We start from the raw sequence: 21,018 nt of genomic DNA on the forward strand, positions 1-21,018 counted from the left end.
ATACATGTAAATACTATAATAATATAATCGTCTATACCTAGTGCTCACCGTTGTTGCATTCAAGAACCACTGTAATTTCTTACATGCATATGGCATATTATATATTGTATATAATACACAAACAGTTTATTTTCTTTTTTATCTAGGCTTAAAAAATATGTTTTAGGAACCAATTGCTCTACTCGTCACACATTCCTGAAGAGCTACGGTTGGTGTTCGCTCGCGCACGCTCGTTTTTATTTTACGATGCAACACAAAACGAAGAACCTAGCGTAGTAAAGTCATGCTAGTACTACAACTATAAAATATCCATTTTTTTAGCAGTAGGAGTATCTACCAGCAGTAGTACATGTAATATTAATAGTGGTAGTGGAAGTAATAGTAATATTACTTATAAGTATAGGTAGTAGAAGTTGTCCTTTATTAGAAATCGAAAACTGGGAAGAGTACCATGTAGTGTCCGGAACAATGAGGGCCTCGGGAGTGATAACAAAAGCAATATTGACGGCATCATCAACGACTATCCGACATTATTATTATATTATTTTTATTATGTTTTTTATTATTATTATTATTATTATTACTATTATTATTATTATTATTTATATTAATCAACGATCGCATTGTTGTCGTCGTCGACTGTCCGTCATTGCGCGCGCATGTATTCCCGGTCATGAAGTGTTCGCGCGAAAAATTACCTAGGCGACGATACAATTATTGCAGTATGTCTGACTTTTTGTCACTCAATTAACTACTAATAACAATAACTATCCATATCATACATAACACTAAAAGTACACGAAAGTACGAAATTACTTTTATAGCGATGATGGTGTACTCCATCATCAACGGATACACGAACGTAGTGTTGTTATTATTGTTATTATTATTATTTGTATCGTGAAAATTCCTACAGGAGAAACAAGCCGACCAACTGACCTTCGACAACTATAATAATACATACAATAAAAAAACTGCGCTACTACTACACCACACCGTTCATCGACTATCAACTCTAACACTACTATTCTGAACACTGTTGATTATCAAAAGGAATAAGAGATAAGCAATATGGTAATTATTATTTTATCCCTGGAAAATGTACACCGAGGACAAACAGGAAAATTGTATACAAAGTAAAAAATAATAATAATGTAACACTAATTGTCCAAAATATAGGTGCACAGCAGTCAACGCCATTTATGGCTCGGATAGATGAGGAGTGCTGGTATAGGTAGGTACTTCTGAACTAGTGTACCTACTACCTAGTATAGTATGTATCACTGAGAATTTTCTAAACTTTATGACGATGTCGATTACCATCGAAATCAAAATCAAGGATATAGAAGCTGAATTATTATGCATAAAGTACATAATATATCTATATGTTTATGTAACATTAAACAATTATTTTTTAACATTCGTTATAACGTCATTAAATTGCATATTATATATATTAGGTATTAATACATTTAATAATTAAAAATGAAATCAAACATAGCCGTATATAAAGATATTATTGAGTATAGAAATTGATTCAAATTAATTTTCTATCTGTGTATACTTACAAAAAACGTATTTATTTGTATATATACGATATAATATTATGTCTGTGTACACAGAAAACATACAAAAAAATATCATAAAATTATGGTTAAGTATTGTTTATTTTCAAATGTATATTTTAATATAATAACAAATTATTCAGTAATTTTAACTTTTTTAATCAATTGTTTACAACAATATCAATCCAATGAAAAAACTAACTGAAAAAGTAAATATAACGGAATATCTGTGGTTTGCTTTAACTGTCAAAATATATTGAAGTTAACAGTGACTGGTATTCATTCAACAATAAAATAAAAAAATCATACATTGCAGTATAAAACATTCTACTCTATTTTATTTAATAAATGTTTGATCATTTAAATTGCACTAATGTGTATTAATTAAAAATAATAATGTATTAACCAATAATTGTTTTAAGATACTTTTAATAATTGTTAAATAATATTAATATTTAATATTACATTTTTTAATAATAACTTAAGCTACTATTAAGTTATACTTATAAAATATTTTTCTAAAAAAAAAATTAAAACATCTCAAACTGTATGTATTATATATCATATTTATTTAAAGACTAACTAAAAAATACTAAAAATATTGAAACTTTCAATACAGACAATTAACAGGTTAAATTATAATTATTTTTTTTACTTCAATAAAAATAAAAAATGATTTGGTATATCATACATACATGATTCAAAAAGATTGTTAAACAATTTTTAGATTAAAAATGATTATCAAAAGGAAATTCAAAAATTATTGAAGACAGTTAATATTAATAATGTATATGTACTTAAATGTTCGATAAATATATCTCATAACAATAAAGAATTGAAAAAAAAAAACGATCATTTTTGTATCATTAAAAATATCAGAAAACATCAAAAATTAAATATAATAACATATTAAAGCTTTAAAGCATCTAAGAATATCAATAACAAAACTGCAGAATATAAAAAGTATGATGAACATTACATTTACAACCTTGCTCTTTACAAATGACGCTCTTAAATACCTAATGATAGCTACTGATTAGAATGATCATTATTTTATAAACCATTACAGTATATAAGTAATAATCAAATCTAATACAATGTATAATATGTATAATGTTTATACAGAAACCGATTTATGGAGTAATAACATTAATGTGCTTTAAAAAATAAAAATAAATATATTATTGATAAACATGATTCATGAGATTAAAAAGTCTATAATTTTGTAAAATTTAAATTTAAAAAATACTATAATAATGTATGTACACAATATGTGTATATTAATATATTATAAACACACTGATAGGATACAACTAGCTTAAATATTAAACTTGAAAATATGAATAAATCGTCCAGACTAATTTTAAATTATTTATATTTTTACATTTTAATATTTCTATTAATGTCGAATTGTAGAATATTGTAATACGTTAAGCTTACAGCTTAAAAATCAACATACCATGTTTACATAATTATAAATGTTATAATAAACAGTAAATTCATTACAAAATCTTTCAAATAGTATAATTTTTAATTTTAAAGTCACTCTCAAATTAAATTTTTTTATTTAACTTATATTGTTGAACTATTCATAGTATCTATAGCTAACGCAGTAATTATTTGATAAATTATTACGAAAAATAAATAAACATTACTACATTTTAATTAAGTTAATAGTTTAGAAAATAAAGGTGTAAAAATAGTACGAACAACCCAGTGCGATGGATATAAAAATAAATACGAATAAACGAAGAAGAAAGAAAGAAAGAAAGAACAAAGAACAAACAATTAATTGTAGTTATTAAAATTGTCCAGACAACGTCTTTTCACAAACAAATGTTCTCGAGCCGTCGAGGTAATTTTTTTTGTTTTACCACCAGAGAAACACTTTTAAAACGCAACAGGCGTTGACCACGACGAGTGTTGCACTTATTAATAATTACTTTAGAACCCTTTAGAATTAAATATATCACGTGTGCAAACAGTGCCAATCTAAAGTCATTAACGTGTCTGCGTTCATTTTTTTTTTTTAATAAAATAATATCCGTAATGCTTTTATAAAAATTGAAATGTTAACAACCAACTACGAAAATAAGGAGCAATCGTATTAAATACTTCAGTTTTTCAGAATACTTTTTGTTAAAAAAAAATAACATAAATAATAATGTTTAATTTTAAACTAAGAGGTTTCATAATACAATTATTATTTATAGTACCTATTTATATTATAATATTTAAAAAGTAACTTATTATGTGCACAAAAAGATTTTATTTTTAATGAGCAGACTACAGTGTATAGGAGTAGCAATAAAAATCTGTTGGTGCTTTTTTTTTCACATAACGAACTTAAATAAAAAAAATATCTTTGAATTAGGTTTTATAAGACTTTATATTTGTTTATGGTATATTTTATGATATATGATTTAATTCTCTAGCACATGTTGAAAAATATTAATTTTACCACCTAATAACGAGATGATTTCTAAACATTAATTTATCGATATACGTACTTATTTTATATACCTAAATAATAAATATTAAATCTTTTACAAAGCAAAACATTCTACAACAGTTGTATAATAGGAGCATATTTTAACGTTTTTTAATTTATCCAACCAACAAAAATCTTAGCGTATGTTAATAATACAACCATGATAGATTTTCATTAAAAGCAACTAATATTTAAAACGATTTAATCAAAATTTTAAATTGCCATAAAATCTGTGATCATATTTCTACTACTGTCATAACATTTTATTCCATGCCATCCACACAAGGTTTTTTAAAAAAAATATTTTCTTTCTATAATTATTTAAATCAAGTGTCTTGACATGTCTACTTCTGTTTAAATTGATTAAATCTATTAAATACTATAAATCTTATTTATTTATATACTGTCATTACTCACTGTACACAGAGATAATGTCCAACGATTGTCATCATGAACACCTCGTCGAACCAGTAGGCAAATGGTCTAGATATATATCACGTAAAATTACTATATTATAGTATTATATACTATTCTACTCCATCCGTTAAATAAGTGGTAGTTATAACAAACATTGCAATAGGTGACTAGCGGTTCCAAAGGACAAAGAAGAGATAACTAATATTTCATAGATTATACTTTTATTTGTATACACTTATATTATATGAGATACCATATGGCATGATTATGATGATTGAAACATTACCATGTTTGGTAAATGCATTATGCATAAATAAAACAATATATTATATACTAATTAAAAAAAAAGTATTTATTAACGTGAGTAAAAATCATTAAAACTGTTAGGGACTGCGGCTAATTTGGCAAATTTTAAAACGAATTATTTATTTATTTATTTCAAAACTATAGGAATTATAGTTGGTGACCCCTGATACAAGTTAAATTGTAACAAAATAAAAGGAAAAATTAATATTTAATTTTAACGATAAATATGATATGATTTAAGATTTGAAGCGTCTGACAAGAGCATATTTCAAAACATAAAATTGTAATATTGCATTTATATAATATTATACCTATGTTATTAGATATTTTTTTAGCATTTATAGAAAAAAAACTATAAACCGACTTCTACAGCATCTCCACTTAACACAAATAATATAATAAGAAAACTAAAGTAAAATAATAAATAAGAAGTTTGTTGTTGTATTTTCTAATACGCAGTGATATAATATATAAATGAATAAAAAAAATGTGATTGGTGTCCAACGGTAAGCAAGATAATTCTTAGTTACGTGGTTGATTGTTAACTCGTTTTTTGGTAAACGTTACCAGAGCATCGGCGACATTACCGCGGAGATGTCAGATGATCGGAACAAATTAGCAGATTGCGAGAAATGCCGAGGCGGTAGGACGTAAAAAGAAGCAACTAGACTACGAAGATTAGACACGGTAAACGATTATTATTGTTATTAATACTATTACTATTATTTTACACGGTCAAATGAGGGTGGGTGGAGCTTCAACCTAGCGACATCAACGGTGAAGTGTCCACGCGGAAATATCTAATACATTATATTATATTACATATACATACTATAATGTAATCGCATACATATAATATTATAATGTCGTTCTGAACAATGTGGCAAATTTCCACAATGGAATGCAATAGAAGATAAATTTCTGAACGGTTGATAGGCGTAGCTAGGAGTAAATAAGAGAGAAAGAGAGGGTTTCAAAGGTGTGTCTGTCACTGTAACAAATCTACGTGTATGCATCCGCCTGCGTATAAGTTATATTATATATGTATCTACCTCTAAATATTATATTCTCAACGATAAGTACAGATGAGAATGAATAACACTTTTAAAATGATGTAGATATACAATATACATGGAAAAGAACCATATACATACTAAAATGGAAATAAAAAAAACCGACGATTTAAACTTATTCTATAACTCTGGTAATATAAGTTTCTGATTTATTATTAATATAATGTTTTTTTCTTGTAAAACGTATTTATTAACATACTAAAGACACAAATATGATTATGCACACTGTTTAGTTGGTGATATAAAAACTTCAGATTCAAATAATAAATGATCATAATAATATATTGTGTTAGGTTAATAACATTAGTATATTAAATTACTTATTCATTACAACATGCAATCCCAATTATCGAAAAATGCAAATAATATGCAAGTAATAGCTGTTTAGGTACACATATTATAAAGATATTATATTATATATTAAGGAATTATTTTATCAATTACTAATTAATACTTCAACTTAAATAGTTTTTATACGTATACACGAATAAGTATAAATTATATGAATTTTAAGTGAAAAAAATACTCATGTAAATTGATTAAAAATACAATTACTGCGTATTCATTGGTATAACATTTAAATCCATTTTTAATATAAAAAAGTGATTTTTTTCTTTTTTTATCGACATTGACAACTCAGTTAGTTTTTGTATGATTAATTGTTATATGATATCAGTAATTACATGACTTTTTTATATAAATCAGTACAGACGAGGTTGGTTTGTTTAACTAAATATTAAATAATACTAGGATAAATAATTAGAAAAATAATTTGATATTAATTAAAATAAAGTAAACGAGTAAGCCTATAAAATTTAGGTTCTTATACTTAGTTTAGAATCGATACATGACGTATTAACGAATGCGCCTCAGGCTTTTAATACGAGTTTACAATCTACCTCGCCTATAGTCGAACACGTTATAATTACTATACAAACACAGGACGTGGGAGTCATAATTTATACAGTATAGTCAAATGACGAAGGTATCCAGTTAAGGCAAAATTCTACAGCCGAAATCGTTTTAAAATACTAATAATTATTATAATATATAGTACATACCTTTGGCTATCCCAGTGAGGACGTTTCCCAAATAGACGACCTTGTAACATGGATCGTACTCAGTTATGGTCACAGATCGCCTTCGCCACAGCTTTCCCAAGCCCAGGGCACTTAAACTGATGCTTTTTTTGAAAGGCTTTCCTTTTCCGTTTGAAATGAGCTCTGGGTGCTGACTTTCGTGCTTCATTATGGCACAAGCATTAGATCGACAGAGCTATAAAATAAAATAAAACACAAATCCAGATTAGTTTTATTATACAGGTACAACGTTATTAAGGTCGTTAAAGAGTCAAACTACAATCCAGTCGTTAACCACTATTACCAATATAGCAATTAAGTGTAAAATAAGTATAAAAACAATTTTAAGAGATAATATAATCACAAATCTTTTAGATATTTATGAATAAATTATTCAAAAGGTGGCGACTTGCATACAATAAAAAAAATGAAATTTACGACAAGTGACAATTATACAGATTACCATAAATTTATCACACATAATACACAGGGAAGTATTACGTATGCACAATGATATTTAACAATAGATAGATTAAATTTAAACGTTGTCAATATTTAATATCAAATAAATATTGTTATGTTTAGAAAATCAACATAATTATTATTTAGGTATCTAGGCAGTTTAAAAGCTCAAATATTACTTTTTTTCCATATATTCAATAAAAAATATAGATTTTTTTTCTTATTTTGCTTTAAGCAATTTGAGATTATTGTTTAATATTATGAATTATATATAGAAATAACGTCATTTTTAACAACGATCATATTTCTATCGTTTATTATAATGACTTGCAAATCGAAAATAAATTACAATATATACATCAGGTTGTTTGAAGGTTGTTTAATTATCATCAAAATGCACAAAAAATTGAATACCTGCAGGTAATTATATAAAATTACATAGAGAGGAAGAATCTAATGTTTAACAATTGTATGTATACTGTATAGTAGTTACATATCTCTATTTGGATTACACTGTGTTACTTACAACTTTTTTTTACAAACTAAGTAAATACACATACTATTTATAATACGTATTTATTACATGTTAACAAACATACACAAATAATTGAAGTATGAAAACAATTACGAACAAAAAAAAATATAGATACAACAATGATAAATTATAAAGAAAGAGTAAAATTGTCAGTAAGGCAATATAATGCATAAAAGAGAAAAAATAGCACATTCGATTACAAGAAAGTTTTCAATTTTATTTACTTTGCAGACCGTGCAGCTCCATTATAGAACATCGTTACTTAAAATTAATTTTTTTAAACTCGTACAAAACCAACCATGTATAAATACGTCTAAATTATATTGTGTAAATTGAAAACTATCAAGTGTGTCTGTTGGTAAGAACTAAGAGCATCAAGTCATGAAACAAAATGGAATAACTTAAGAATAAAAAAAAATTATATTTTGTTATTATGTAAGTATGTGAAAAATTAAAATCAAAAAAAATTTGAAACTTGATTATTTTTTTTTTATTCTTTTCCAACCCACACACTTTTTGTTTTAAATTTTTAATATACCTACTAATCTGGAGTGTAGTTGTGCATAAGGGTACTCGAGCTTGGGACATTTACACTTTACAGACCGTTATACATGGTTTAGTCAAAGAAACAAAATCCACGAATGGTGTCAAGGCCAGTGTTTACTATGACAAAAATAAATTATAAAAAAAAACACGTGTTTATAGGTACACGCAGTTTGTAGTTTGTAACAGTACACAAGTCATAGTGAGCAACATACCACAATACATTCCGGTTACCTTGTGTGCTTAATATATTTTATTCGCAGGCCTCCTCACTGGTCCGTCGCGGGTTACCCAAAACGTTACATAGTATGTACCTACAGGTTTTCTATTAAAAACATTGGAAATCGTTTTATATCTATGCACAATATTTTGACCACTGTTCTTGGCAATTAAAATGGGTAAAAAACGAACGGTAGTTTTAAAATGTGTATCAATATCAACAACCATGAACTCTGACCAAGTGTGTATGGCAACCCAATGATACCTCTACCACAGTATTCTGTAGACCATTTCGACCATCCTAAAAAGCTTCCAACAAATAAAACACGACCTGTCAACAATAATAATAATATCGTAGTGTACTCGTGCAATAACTGCAATATCGATACGACGGGTTGTTTTAAACCAATTAGTATATCTATTAAATAGCGTTAATTCAAACTGTATACGTAATAGGCGCAACATAAGTCGACAAATTATACCAAGAAATACTTCAAAGATAACTTTCGTATATTGTGTAAATATTAAATTGCTATTATACTTTAACGACCTTTAGGGCATGTGTTAATCAATTATTTTGTGTAGTTTAATAGCAGATTCATAGGCAATACCTATAATATTATTTCCATTACAAATATTTTAAGTACTTAGTTAAGCAAAAAATTTAAAACGCCAAGTTTCGATGTAAAACACAAGACTGGGTAGACACCGTGAGGGATAAAAGGCATACGTGTTTAGTGTTTATACTATGCAAATTTTAATTTGTATGTTTTCTCGTAATAAACAGAATTTTTGTGAAAACTTGAAGAAATATGATGCGAACCATCACATGACATAACCTTTACAGTTTGTAAACGTTTTGCCATATCTGTACGAATGCCGTACGTATACACATATACGCAACAGGAATAGTGGATTCACGGTTATTACACACGCATTGGTATAATATATAATATTATATAGGTACCTTAACTCTTAAGCTGTACTCTACTGGTCGTTCGGAAACGTTTTGAAAGCGTTAATTTTTAATTTACGTACAAGCCGTGACACGCGGAACGCGTCTTACTTTAACTCACGCGTATATTAAACCCTTTTACTTTATAATTTTCAGTCACGGTTCATATAATAATTATAATCGTAAAACATACAAACAAATGTGTCAGACTCACTGACGACGACCCGGTTAACTATACCAAAAATACGCGTGCAATATCGTTAAAAAAAGCGCAAACATTCATACACACACACACACACACACACACACAAACAGATAGAAGTTGTTTCGTTCACCAACAGTTTAAATGATTTAACTTGAGCCGCGGGCTAAAACCGGAACCTAATGTTTTGACGTGCTATGGGATTCTATGATCAGTGTCTGCCGACCCGAATTTCATTTTTTTATTATTAAATGTATTTTATATTAGTGTATGCCTTCTTCTCACGGCAAAAACCATAGACCATGACCTCCATTTTTATATATAAAGAAGAAAAAACACATAGCACCTCAAACATAATAATACATATACGACATACGCACATATATATATATAATACGCATCAACGCCGTCACATTGAATATCACACAGAAACACGTCCACGGACAATATTATATTATTATCCTAATTACAATAAGGGGCGCCAGCAGACATAACTATGTACAATAATAATACCGCCGCTGTCGTTTTCTTACAGGTGGCACGCCAGCCACCACCAATCGAATAGGGTAGTGGGTGTTCTGCATCACGAACCGTTTCATTTCTAATAACATGCCTGAAATACCATTCTGATGACTATAGAATATAATTAAAAATACAATAAGTATCACAGAGGATACAAAGGCTGGGGATACTCGATCTATATTCTGATATGCGATTATAATAGAGGGACTTTTATATGACAACAATTTTAAATTACAGAATTACCGTTAAAACAATCTCACCCATCTACTGATTTGAAAATAATTTTAGAATTATATCATGCACGATGCCGAAGTAATAAGCTTGCGGACCACTGCTGTAACGGTTTCATACACAGAATAAACGATTATAGACGAAACGCATAATATTTCGAATATTAAGTCATTGCCAACGTCTCAGCCAATCTTTATTCACGCGCTCGTCGTCTTACAGATAGTGTTTTATGGGAAAAAATATCAGTCTACTATTAGAATAAAATTTAATTTTCTGTAGGTTTTACGCCAACGAATATTGATACTCATAGTATTATGTTCGTAAACCCTGTTCTACAGAGAGTACATACAGCAACGAGTGGGAAGAATGCGCTCAGAAACCTAAACGATTTACTCATTAAGGAAAGACGTGAATAATAATATTATGCAAGGAACCGGTTGTCACTGAAACGACACGGCCCCAACTATTATCGAAACTCCAACCCAAATGCCCGAGTCGGTACAGGTTAGGTTAGGAGTTTATTTACGTCGGTCAGTGACCGTGGTACGTCTGCAAATACTATATATTATACATAATATATATGTATATTGTATACTTATAATATTTCAAATACATCGATTATCTTCTAAACGTTTTTGATAATATACGTATATGATGGTACTCAATATTATTGTTTTTTTTTTCATTTAAATTTTTACTAACGTTAAGGGGTTTTAGTTAACGAGTTATTAAAAATTAAAATATGCATTATCTTAATAATTTATTTATCATCCTATAAAAATTTAAATTATTGCGATACAAGCATAAATATAGGTGTTAATAAGGTAATAGAGCAACAATTTTGCAAAAAAAAACAAGAAAAACAAACTAATTGCAATGATTAATTGCATATATTACTATTTATTACTTAATATTATAGTGTGAGAAAATCAGAATAAACCTATTTCGTTACGATATCACTTAAATAGATAATATATATATATATATATAGGTATTATACATATAAAACAATACTTTTAAAATCGATGTCAAAGTAAAATATATTGAGAGTTGTGAATTTAAAACAAATTTAATGTATAAAAAGTTTTAATTGGTAAAAATTAAAAATATAACACATTTTTAATATTAAATACCTACACGAATGAATACACTTATTACTATTTACTTTTATTAAACATTTTTTTTCTATGATACCTATGAGATATATAATAGTTTAATACATACATAATAATATAATTGTTAATTTTTATTCTAATATATATTATATAAATATTTTGATAAAATATTCAAAGTATTATAAATCATTTAGAAACATTGAATTTGTTCCAAGCAATCTCTATCAAACTAAATTAGCAATCATAGCTCGTAAAGCATAAAATCTTCGATAGAATTGTGATTACGGTCCTTGAGCTCTTTTAGAATGTGAAAGGTATCCGAATAATATTTTCTAGTATTGTACACATTGCATATTATAATATAGTATATCAACTTATAACATATGCAAGTTTTATTACTAGATATCATTGTTAAAGAAGATTTCCCATTTCTGTTTCATTCATAACTTATTATTTTGCATATTGAACAAGGATACCTATATTTTGTTGAAATAAAATTGGTTACTTAAGAATATAGTTAACATTATATAATTATAAATAATTGATACATACTGCTTAACAATTTATTAAAATAGAAATTTTTGTAATGATAATTAAAAAATTAAACATTAACTAAGACTTAAATATATAAATTTTAAATTATATTAAATTTAAACTTGAATGGTTTTGTGTAAAAACAGTTAAATAAGAACTTTGATAAGATTGTATATAAATAATCAATAAAAAAAATTGTATTATATATATATATATATGAATTCAACTAAAAAATCAAATTTGCTCTTAATATATTTTTATCTCTCTCCCTATAATAAAAATCTGTAAGGTTTAATACAATATTTTGATTTTAAAATTAATGCTTATAAATACACGAATGTATTTTAAAAGATTATACTTAAAATTTAATTTATAATATGTGAACGTAATAATAATAAGTTATAACAATACACGAATAATAAGTTAAAACATCCAGCAGTGAAAACACTTATCACTTGAATTTTTTTTTTTTGAGTTAATATCTCTTTTTTAAAATACATCTAAAATATAATGTATAAATTTGATCCTCTGGTCAATGCACCTCGAGGCGAATCGTAGAAGATGGATATCGTGACCAGACAAAAAACGATATAGTTGTCAAATTGGAGCATAGCCAAAGATAAGTGTAGACACGTTCCATTAAAATATTTTTGTCATCGGTTATTGTAACTATTTTATTATATTTTGGCCTTATTGTTGTGATTTCGATATTTTTCTCTTTTGCAATATGTTTTGTTATTTGGAGTACTGTTGACGGAAGTTTTCCAAATAATAGTGAGAGACTAAAACATTTGCTTTTTTTAGTTAATTTTCAACACTAGTCCTTGAATGCATTATTTTGTATTCGATTAAATCAACATGATAAAATCTAAAAGAAAAACTTTCTCCACGTAGTATTTCCTACATATTATATTATATTATACGTCCAATGAAACCGCATTATTGTATTAACTTAACTTATGAGATGATTATGAAAGTAATGAAGACACACGTCGCAGTAATACATAACAGTGTTTTTTTCTATTACTATTAGGCTACTATAGAAAAAAAAAACATTAAGATAAAAGTTACTATGCGTAATAAAAAATTTAATTTTTTTTTTTTAATTTTTAGCCAATATTTTTTACAATAGTTTAAATATAATTATATTTATCAAATTAAGTGAAATTAAAATAACAGCAGATATTATAATGTTCAAAATGACGAAAAAAACTTATTAATGTATAGATGATTGCTTGGAAAAAAAGTATATAAATTAAATTTTCAAATTGACATTTAATACTGCAACGAGTAGGTATCTCTTGACTAAATTTTGTAACTATATATACATATATAATATATGTATAACAAAATAAGAAATAACTAAGCACTAATTGCGATTGATAAAATGATATAACCATTAAACGCAAACGGTAATTCAATTTTTTTGTCATTATTTATGTTGCAGTCCAGTAAGCTGACAAGAATCAGTAATGTTGACATTTGTATATGTCACCTCTTTATAGTAATTTTATTCGATCAAATATGATATTATACTAAAGTATTATAAGGTATATACAGATATAAAAAATACTATATCAAAATTTTAGATATACGAAAATAATTCTGTAATCGTGAATATTGATACACAACGTATAATATGTCAACTGTTGTTGAATAAAGGTTATAAACAAACGGATAAATAAACATAACCATTTTCCAATACATGTGTGAGTTCTTTATTTTTATTAAGCCCCATTGATTTCAATATTTTTATATTTACTTTCCACCTAAAAATACAAGAAAACTCCTAGATGAAAAACAAAAATAAATTCTTAGAATAAATTTCACACGTAACTTGGACCACTCGAAAACTAAATTGACGTCAGGTTTCTAGTTACCAGATAAGTTCCTGATTTTATTAATCTTGATATTATAATATATTCACGACGCAATTGTATCATCAGAACAAGGTCACTACGTTGACTTTGTGTTAATTATTATTATATTTAATTAAGGTACGAACCCGCCGGGAACACGAATGGTGCAATAGGGGTATTATTGCACTATGCCAAGTATATTTCTTTTCGTACACCCTTGTACTTATCTGTTCATATGTTTTAATTTACGTTTAACAAATATTGCAATCCAAATATATAACATCCATAATATTAATAATGTGAAAGACTAGTAAAAGTGACATGTTATCAAAAATTACAATCACATTTACTATGTATCTATAGGCGAAATAATAAAAATATCGCGTTTGATAAATCGTTACTTTCTGATAATAAATTATGTTTCAGAGCTTAGACAATTATTTTCATAGCCAATAAAACAGTTTAAACACATAAAGTTATTTTTTTTTTTGCATTTTTTGTGCTGTCTATATATTGTGATTGTAAATTTTAAATTTAATCATTTGTTTTATATATTTTATAGAAATGGATATTTTTTTAACCCCCTTGCATTGCTTTAAATAATAAAAAAAATAATATGAATTAGTGATGTATTGTACATAATAAGAAAAATATAGTTGTATCTTAGATAAGTATCTAAGATACAACTATATTTAGTAAGTACTAAATTTTTTTCAGGTAATTATTTCATTCTAAGGTTATGGACGTATTTTACCTACTATCTAATTAAATGATTTTATATAATTTTTATGAAATATATATTATAATCAAATAAACTAATTTCATATCAAATTGAGCTTTTAATAATGATAAAAAATGTACCTATGTACCTATGTATTACATTAAACTAACTTTTATTTTGGTAATAATGATAATATTTTAACCTAACCATAATTGCATTTTTACGAGATTATTATTGTTTTGTTTGCATCTTTGCCATCTTTAACAAATGTAATCATTGAATGCTATTACATAACAATAATTAACAACTGAATTATTACAGTCGTGCTCACTGGATTGTCTACGCAAATGTAAATATATATTCTTACGAGAAAACCACTCGACCCACTGATCACTGGTGCAGTACAAGTTCTATCGAATCCAGCCTTACAGGTCGAGTGTTTTATGTGCACGAAAACACGTTTTTAAAGTTTATAGAATCGTACAATGTGTCGCAACTATTATCAAGATATAATATTGTTTAATATTTTGATTACATTTAAATTGTGTTTTTGTGTAAGTACAAATTGATTAACTTGCAAACAGTACGTTATTCTTCTTACGAATGATATGGTCTTTGAATCTTCCAGGAAGTTGTGGTGCGGAAAGTGAAATTATTATCATTTGCCAGCCACAATATCACAAAATTAACATTTAGAAAAAGAATTACTAACGAATAAAAAATTATAGTATAATATGATTATTTATATTTTATATCCTTGATGTAATAATTAAAAATTATATGGATTACTATTAATAGTACCTAATAATAATACTATATAATAATATAATAATACATATAGTATTTCTATAGACATGACTATTTCTCTGCTATTACCCAATAGCAAACATTTACAGTAATATGAGAGTTGTTTGGTGAGAACTCAATATATACCGGCGACAGAATATATTACATATATATATGAAAATTGTCATCTTTTATTAAACAACAATTACTGTTATACAGATTTAAAAATTTTATACGAAGACGCGTTATGACCTCTACCGTTTTAAGGAACTGCTGGGAGACGAGCATTTTGTATATTATACGGTATTTATTACATATATAAAATTATACTTAATGCATCTTTATCGCGATGGACGAGATCAGTAAGATTTCTCAACAAAAAGTAGCCGCAACCACCATAATTTATTATACACATATACAATTCAGCCTTGCAGGTGACTTTTAATTTCACTGTATAATGTATTTATTTATTTAAAGAATGTGAAAATGCAAATAAATGAAACGTAAAAAAATCATAGTTGTCCAACCAGATTGCAAATATGGATAATATCACCTTTATTTTGTACTAAAAATATTATATTTTACACGATAGAGAAAAAAACTTAATTCAAATGAAATTTTTCGTATTTTTGATAAACTATTATGTGACCCCTTTCCGAAAAAAAAAATATACATTTTAATCTATTTCAGTATACGGTACTCGTTTAATCATCAAATATAAGTGCACGAGAGAAGATCTATGAGTCAAGTACCGTACCGCTACGAGCTTAATCAATGGTATAATTATTATAAACGTCAACCGCATAGACGTAGGATTAAATAAATCCATATTAAAACTACTTCGACTTATACGAATTATAGAATGTTTAGAAAAAATAATAATAATAATAATTGTTTAATTAAACATTATTTATATTCAGAAGTCAAAAATAAAAACGATACCTAATAAATATAAAATTAAACTCGAAATAAATTAAGTTGAACGATTAAATCCAAAAAAAAATCGTAATCTTTTACAAACATTATATTAACAATAGATTATATCAATATTAGTGGTGTAGTTAGAGCTTCCAAAGTGCTACAGTCCTTCCCTAAATTTCAGGAAAATTTAATAATACTTTCAGTGTTCTGTGAGCATCATAGGCGTGCGCACGGAGGGTTCCGGATGTGCCTGAGCACCCTCGACATGTATTTGGGGCCCCAAAATGTAGGTCGTATAGCATATATATAGGTCCATATTTTAACTAATGTTACTAGAATAAAAATGTTATTTTTTCTAAAATAAGTGGTAAAAAAAAATTATATTTCGGGATAAAAAAAAGTAATCTAACGTAAAATATTTTAAATTTGCACGGTAAAACTTATTATTATACATTTATAACAGCTAGATGTTATTGACTACAAAAGTAAAAATAATAAATAAATATTGCAGTTATCTTAAAAATAGATTATAGATCCAGCTATATTTAATGAAATATTATATAACTTAGTACTAGTAGATACCACTGATTAATATGTGATAATATAATTTAAGTAATGTTTAATCGTGCATTATAATTTATTAAAATATGTACATGTTTTGTTAAGAGAGAACCCAAAAATATTGTAGGCACCCCCCGAAATTCACCAGTGCGCGGTCTGCGCACGCCTATGGTGAACATACATAATACAAAAGATTTGTATCCAAATTTTAATTTGTATAAAAGTTACTGCAAAAATCTAAAATTGTATTTACCCAAGGCATCTACAAACCAACTTTCTAAGGGATCTTAGTTAAGTCTCCTTTGTATGGCTATTAATACAACAAATTATTGGTAAAATCCCAACTACACCAACTAACTAATATAGGTACTTTATAATATTAAAGTTTGCGTTTTAAAACGATTAGTTAAACATTTATTTGAGTATTGTGTTATGCTTTTAAACACGCACACACACACACACACAAATACATACACATCACTCAAGCATATAATAGTTAAATAAAATAGACACATTGCTACGACTCATGATAGGGAGTAACGAAGAAAAGACTGACTCTTTACTCTTTACATAAGAGACAACCCCAAAACCCGAACGGAATGTTACCTATTGTATTCACCTGACCGGGTGTAGGGTGGACTAGCTGTGGTTATGCTCCCCCCACCAACACTAACAAACACACCAGACGAACCTGTTTCATTATTATTTTTTTTATATACATATAACCACACGAGGTGTGGTAGTATCATATTATTTAGTCGTCCCGTCGTACATCCGAAACGGCATATTATACTAATATTAAACAGACGTATATAACGATGCGTCCGTTGAGTTAGTTGAAAATAATTTATGAACGGGTGATTAGGTACATCCAGATCACGGTTTTACATAGTTAAGTGGACAGAGATATAGCAATAATGAAACGAAAAACAAAATAAATTCGAAAATCATAATCATGTAAGTAAATTGGCCTTTGGGTACTCACCAAAATATCACGTTAATAAATTATTTCTTTATCGGGCGTCGTATCTTCGATATCTATACAGATACAGTACGTTAGTCCGAACGGCACTAGACTCACAAGATACCAGTATTATCGTGAAATCCGTATATCTACGATTACATGACGTTTTGTCTAAAATAAATTGACGAGACCGAAAAAAATTATGATAATATATCGTTTGAAATTCACACGATGCGCACTGAATGTTAAAAATATAGTCACAATAGTAATAATCACAATAACGGCGTACCGGCGATTTTTTTTCGTATAACAATTGTTATTCGAATTATTTTTAAGAGCGAACGACAACAAACAACGACGTTTATCCGTTAGCTATTGGTGCACTGACTCTGTGGTGGTTTCGATGAAGTCGCACGGCTGGCACGGCGGCTTTTCACCGGACAACCAATTACCAACTGTGCAGCGATAGTGGGACCGCGCAGTGCGTACCAACTGCTATACGGCAACGACGCGAAGCGACTGTTACCAAGCGCATAAAGGTAACTTACCTACGTCCTACAGGTACGCCAAAACCATACAGGTTCTTTATCCGACAGTACACATCCCTTTGTAACAATTTTTATCATGTTAACAATTTTTAATAAGTATAATATAATATTTTTATTTTGAAATGCATATTTTTTTAATAATATTTTATATTAAGCATAATATAATATACTTCGAGTACTTTATAACAGTGGTCGGCAACCATTATGGACTTTGAGACCACTTCACGAATTAAAAAGTTTGCGGGACAGACAAAAAAAAATTATATTCTTAAATTACTTATTATGAAAAAAAATATTAAAACTACAACTTTAAAATCATAAAATGTATAAAAAAAAAATGTTGTAGTTTTAGAATTTAAAGCCGACCGTATACAATAGCTGCGAGGACCTGCACTGGTTGCCGACTACTGCATCATAACACTGACTGAGAAATTAGAATAGGTACTGGAGATTTCATATGATAATTATTTCGAGGGCGGAAATCATTTTATTATATTATTCGTAAAACGTATAGGCAAATATGGTAATCATTATATATATAATAATACAATAATAGGAAACAATAAATTGATTTTATAATATTATACAATAAATTATTACATCACGTCAGTACAGAAGTATTAAATGTTAAAATTAAAACTATTAGATACATTATACTGCACGTATATATTAAGTTACTATTATATTACATTCGTTTGATTATTATAAAATTTATAGCACATGTAAATATGTAACGCTGAGAGGTCTCCAAACTGTTTTTAGAGGGGTAATGATGTTAATTAATCAATAAAATATAATCAAATTTTAACCATAATTACTTTTTATTTTATGGGCAAAATGTATTCATTTTTATTATAATATTGAATATAAATAAATAGTTATTAGTTATAACGTATTAGTTTATTTTTAATAGAAAATAATAATTACAAAATATGTTACGTTAAACAGTATGCTAATAGTTATATGTTTAATAATTTTAAATATTAATAGGAGTAATTTTTATTAATGATTATGTAATTTTCAAATAATATTTTCAAAATCTAGCTTTGAGAAATGGAATTAAATGTTTTAAAATCATCCATTATTCTGTATTTCTGTAATATATATACCGTTTATATACCATAGAATTCATCCAAAATTTCCATGTGAATAGATTTATCTAAGTTTATCTAGATGAACGATCGATTCATGAATAGGTACATAATTTCAAATCAATACAACATACCTTCAGAACAAACAGAGCTTTAATCATATAAGTATTAGATGCCAAATGAACATTTCTATCAATTATAGGTTAATTAATTAATAATTATTCCTATTCTAAAACCTCCTGCCAAAAAATACTTAATTTTAACAATGTATTCTTTTGCTTTTTTATTATTATCAGTTATCCTATACTTCGATAGCAGGGTTCATTAGTTTATTATAATATACTATTTTATATAATTATAAAACTTCATAGTAATAAAAAATAAATTTATAACTTTATTTTATATTGTAGTATTAAATATATTTTTCTATTTCGGTAGGTAGTAGATATTCCTGAGAAATGAGATAACGTCTTCTGGTTGGTAATTATTTGTAGTTCTCTGCTAACCTATTTTGAAAAATATAGTAATAGTTTGTTAATATGAATAAAATTGCTGATTAAGTTAAACGCTCTAATAAAAAAAAATAATATAAAATGAACCATTCTGTAGTCATCACAAAACTCTATTTATTATATTATTTTATATTTTAAGTACTATGCAAAGTTACACATCACTATTATAAAAATGCATTCCTAAAATTTATATTATTCAAAAAAACTTGTAATATGGATAATCGTACATTATAATATACATATTTACGTTCTATTAAAATATATACATGTAATGGAAGCTATAAAAAAGATCGCCTATTAAACGCTTAAGTATAAGGAAAATGTTTCATGCTATTTCATATACACAACTTAACAACAATAAAAATTTTTACTCGATAGAATTATTATCAACAAATTTAATTTACAACTTGAGCAGATAAAATTATGTAAATTTTAAATGCGTAATTGAAGTACAAAGATTGGTTTATGATTCGTAAAATTAAATCATATGTTATAAAAAAAATAATAGGGTTGATTTATTGTTGATATATGATTATAATATAAACATTTTAACAAACTACAAAAATAAGTAATTAGATGTTATACTAGTCTATATAGTTATAACTTTATAAGGAAACAAAACTTGAAATTTAAACAAAATTTAATAACATTTAAACGTCAAATAAAATTTGTTGTCATTATTTTGTAATTCAAAAGTATTATTCTTGGGGACTTGAAACTTGTAATATTTATAAAATATATAGATTAATTTTAATTTATACCTTTGCTCTATTTAGAAAAATAACCTACGGTAAGTAATTATAGTG

General features: G+C 26.8%; 1 protein-coding gene across 1 annotated transcript in view; it reads right to left on the reverse strand.

The window, feature by feature from the left end:
- Window positions 1-18,442, reverse strand: part of LOC113549281 — a 33,809-nt gene extending 15,367 nt beyond the window's left edge. Inside the window, exons 1-2 of the mRNA XM_026950507.1 lie at window positions 18,083-18,442; window positions 6,914-7,127 (exon numbers count right to left, since the gene is read on the reverse strand). Of these exons, the coding sequence (XP_026806308.1) occupies window positions 6,914-7,100 (187 nt within the window). The 5' untranslated portion in view covers window positions 7,101-7,127; window positions 18,083-18,442. The remainder of the gene's footprint in view (window positions 1-6,913; window positions 7,128-18,082) is intronic.
- Between the last annotated feature and the right edge of the window lie 2,576 nt (window positions 18,443-21,018).

Source organism: Rhopalosiphum maidis, chromosome 1 (assembly GCF_003676215.2).
Source record: "Rhopalosiphum maidis isolate BTI-1 chromosome 1, ASM367621v3, whole genome shotgun sequence".
Lineage (NCBI taxonomy): Eukaryota > Metazoa > Arthropoda > Insecta > Hemiptera > Aphididae > Rhopalosiphum > Rhopalosiphum maidis.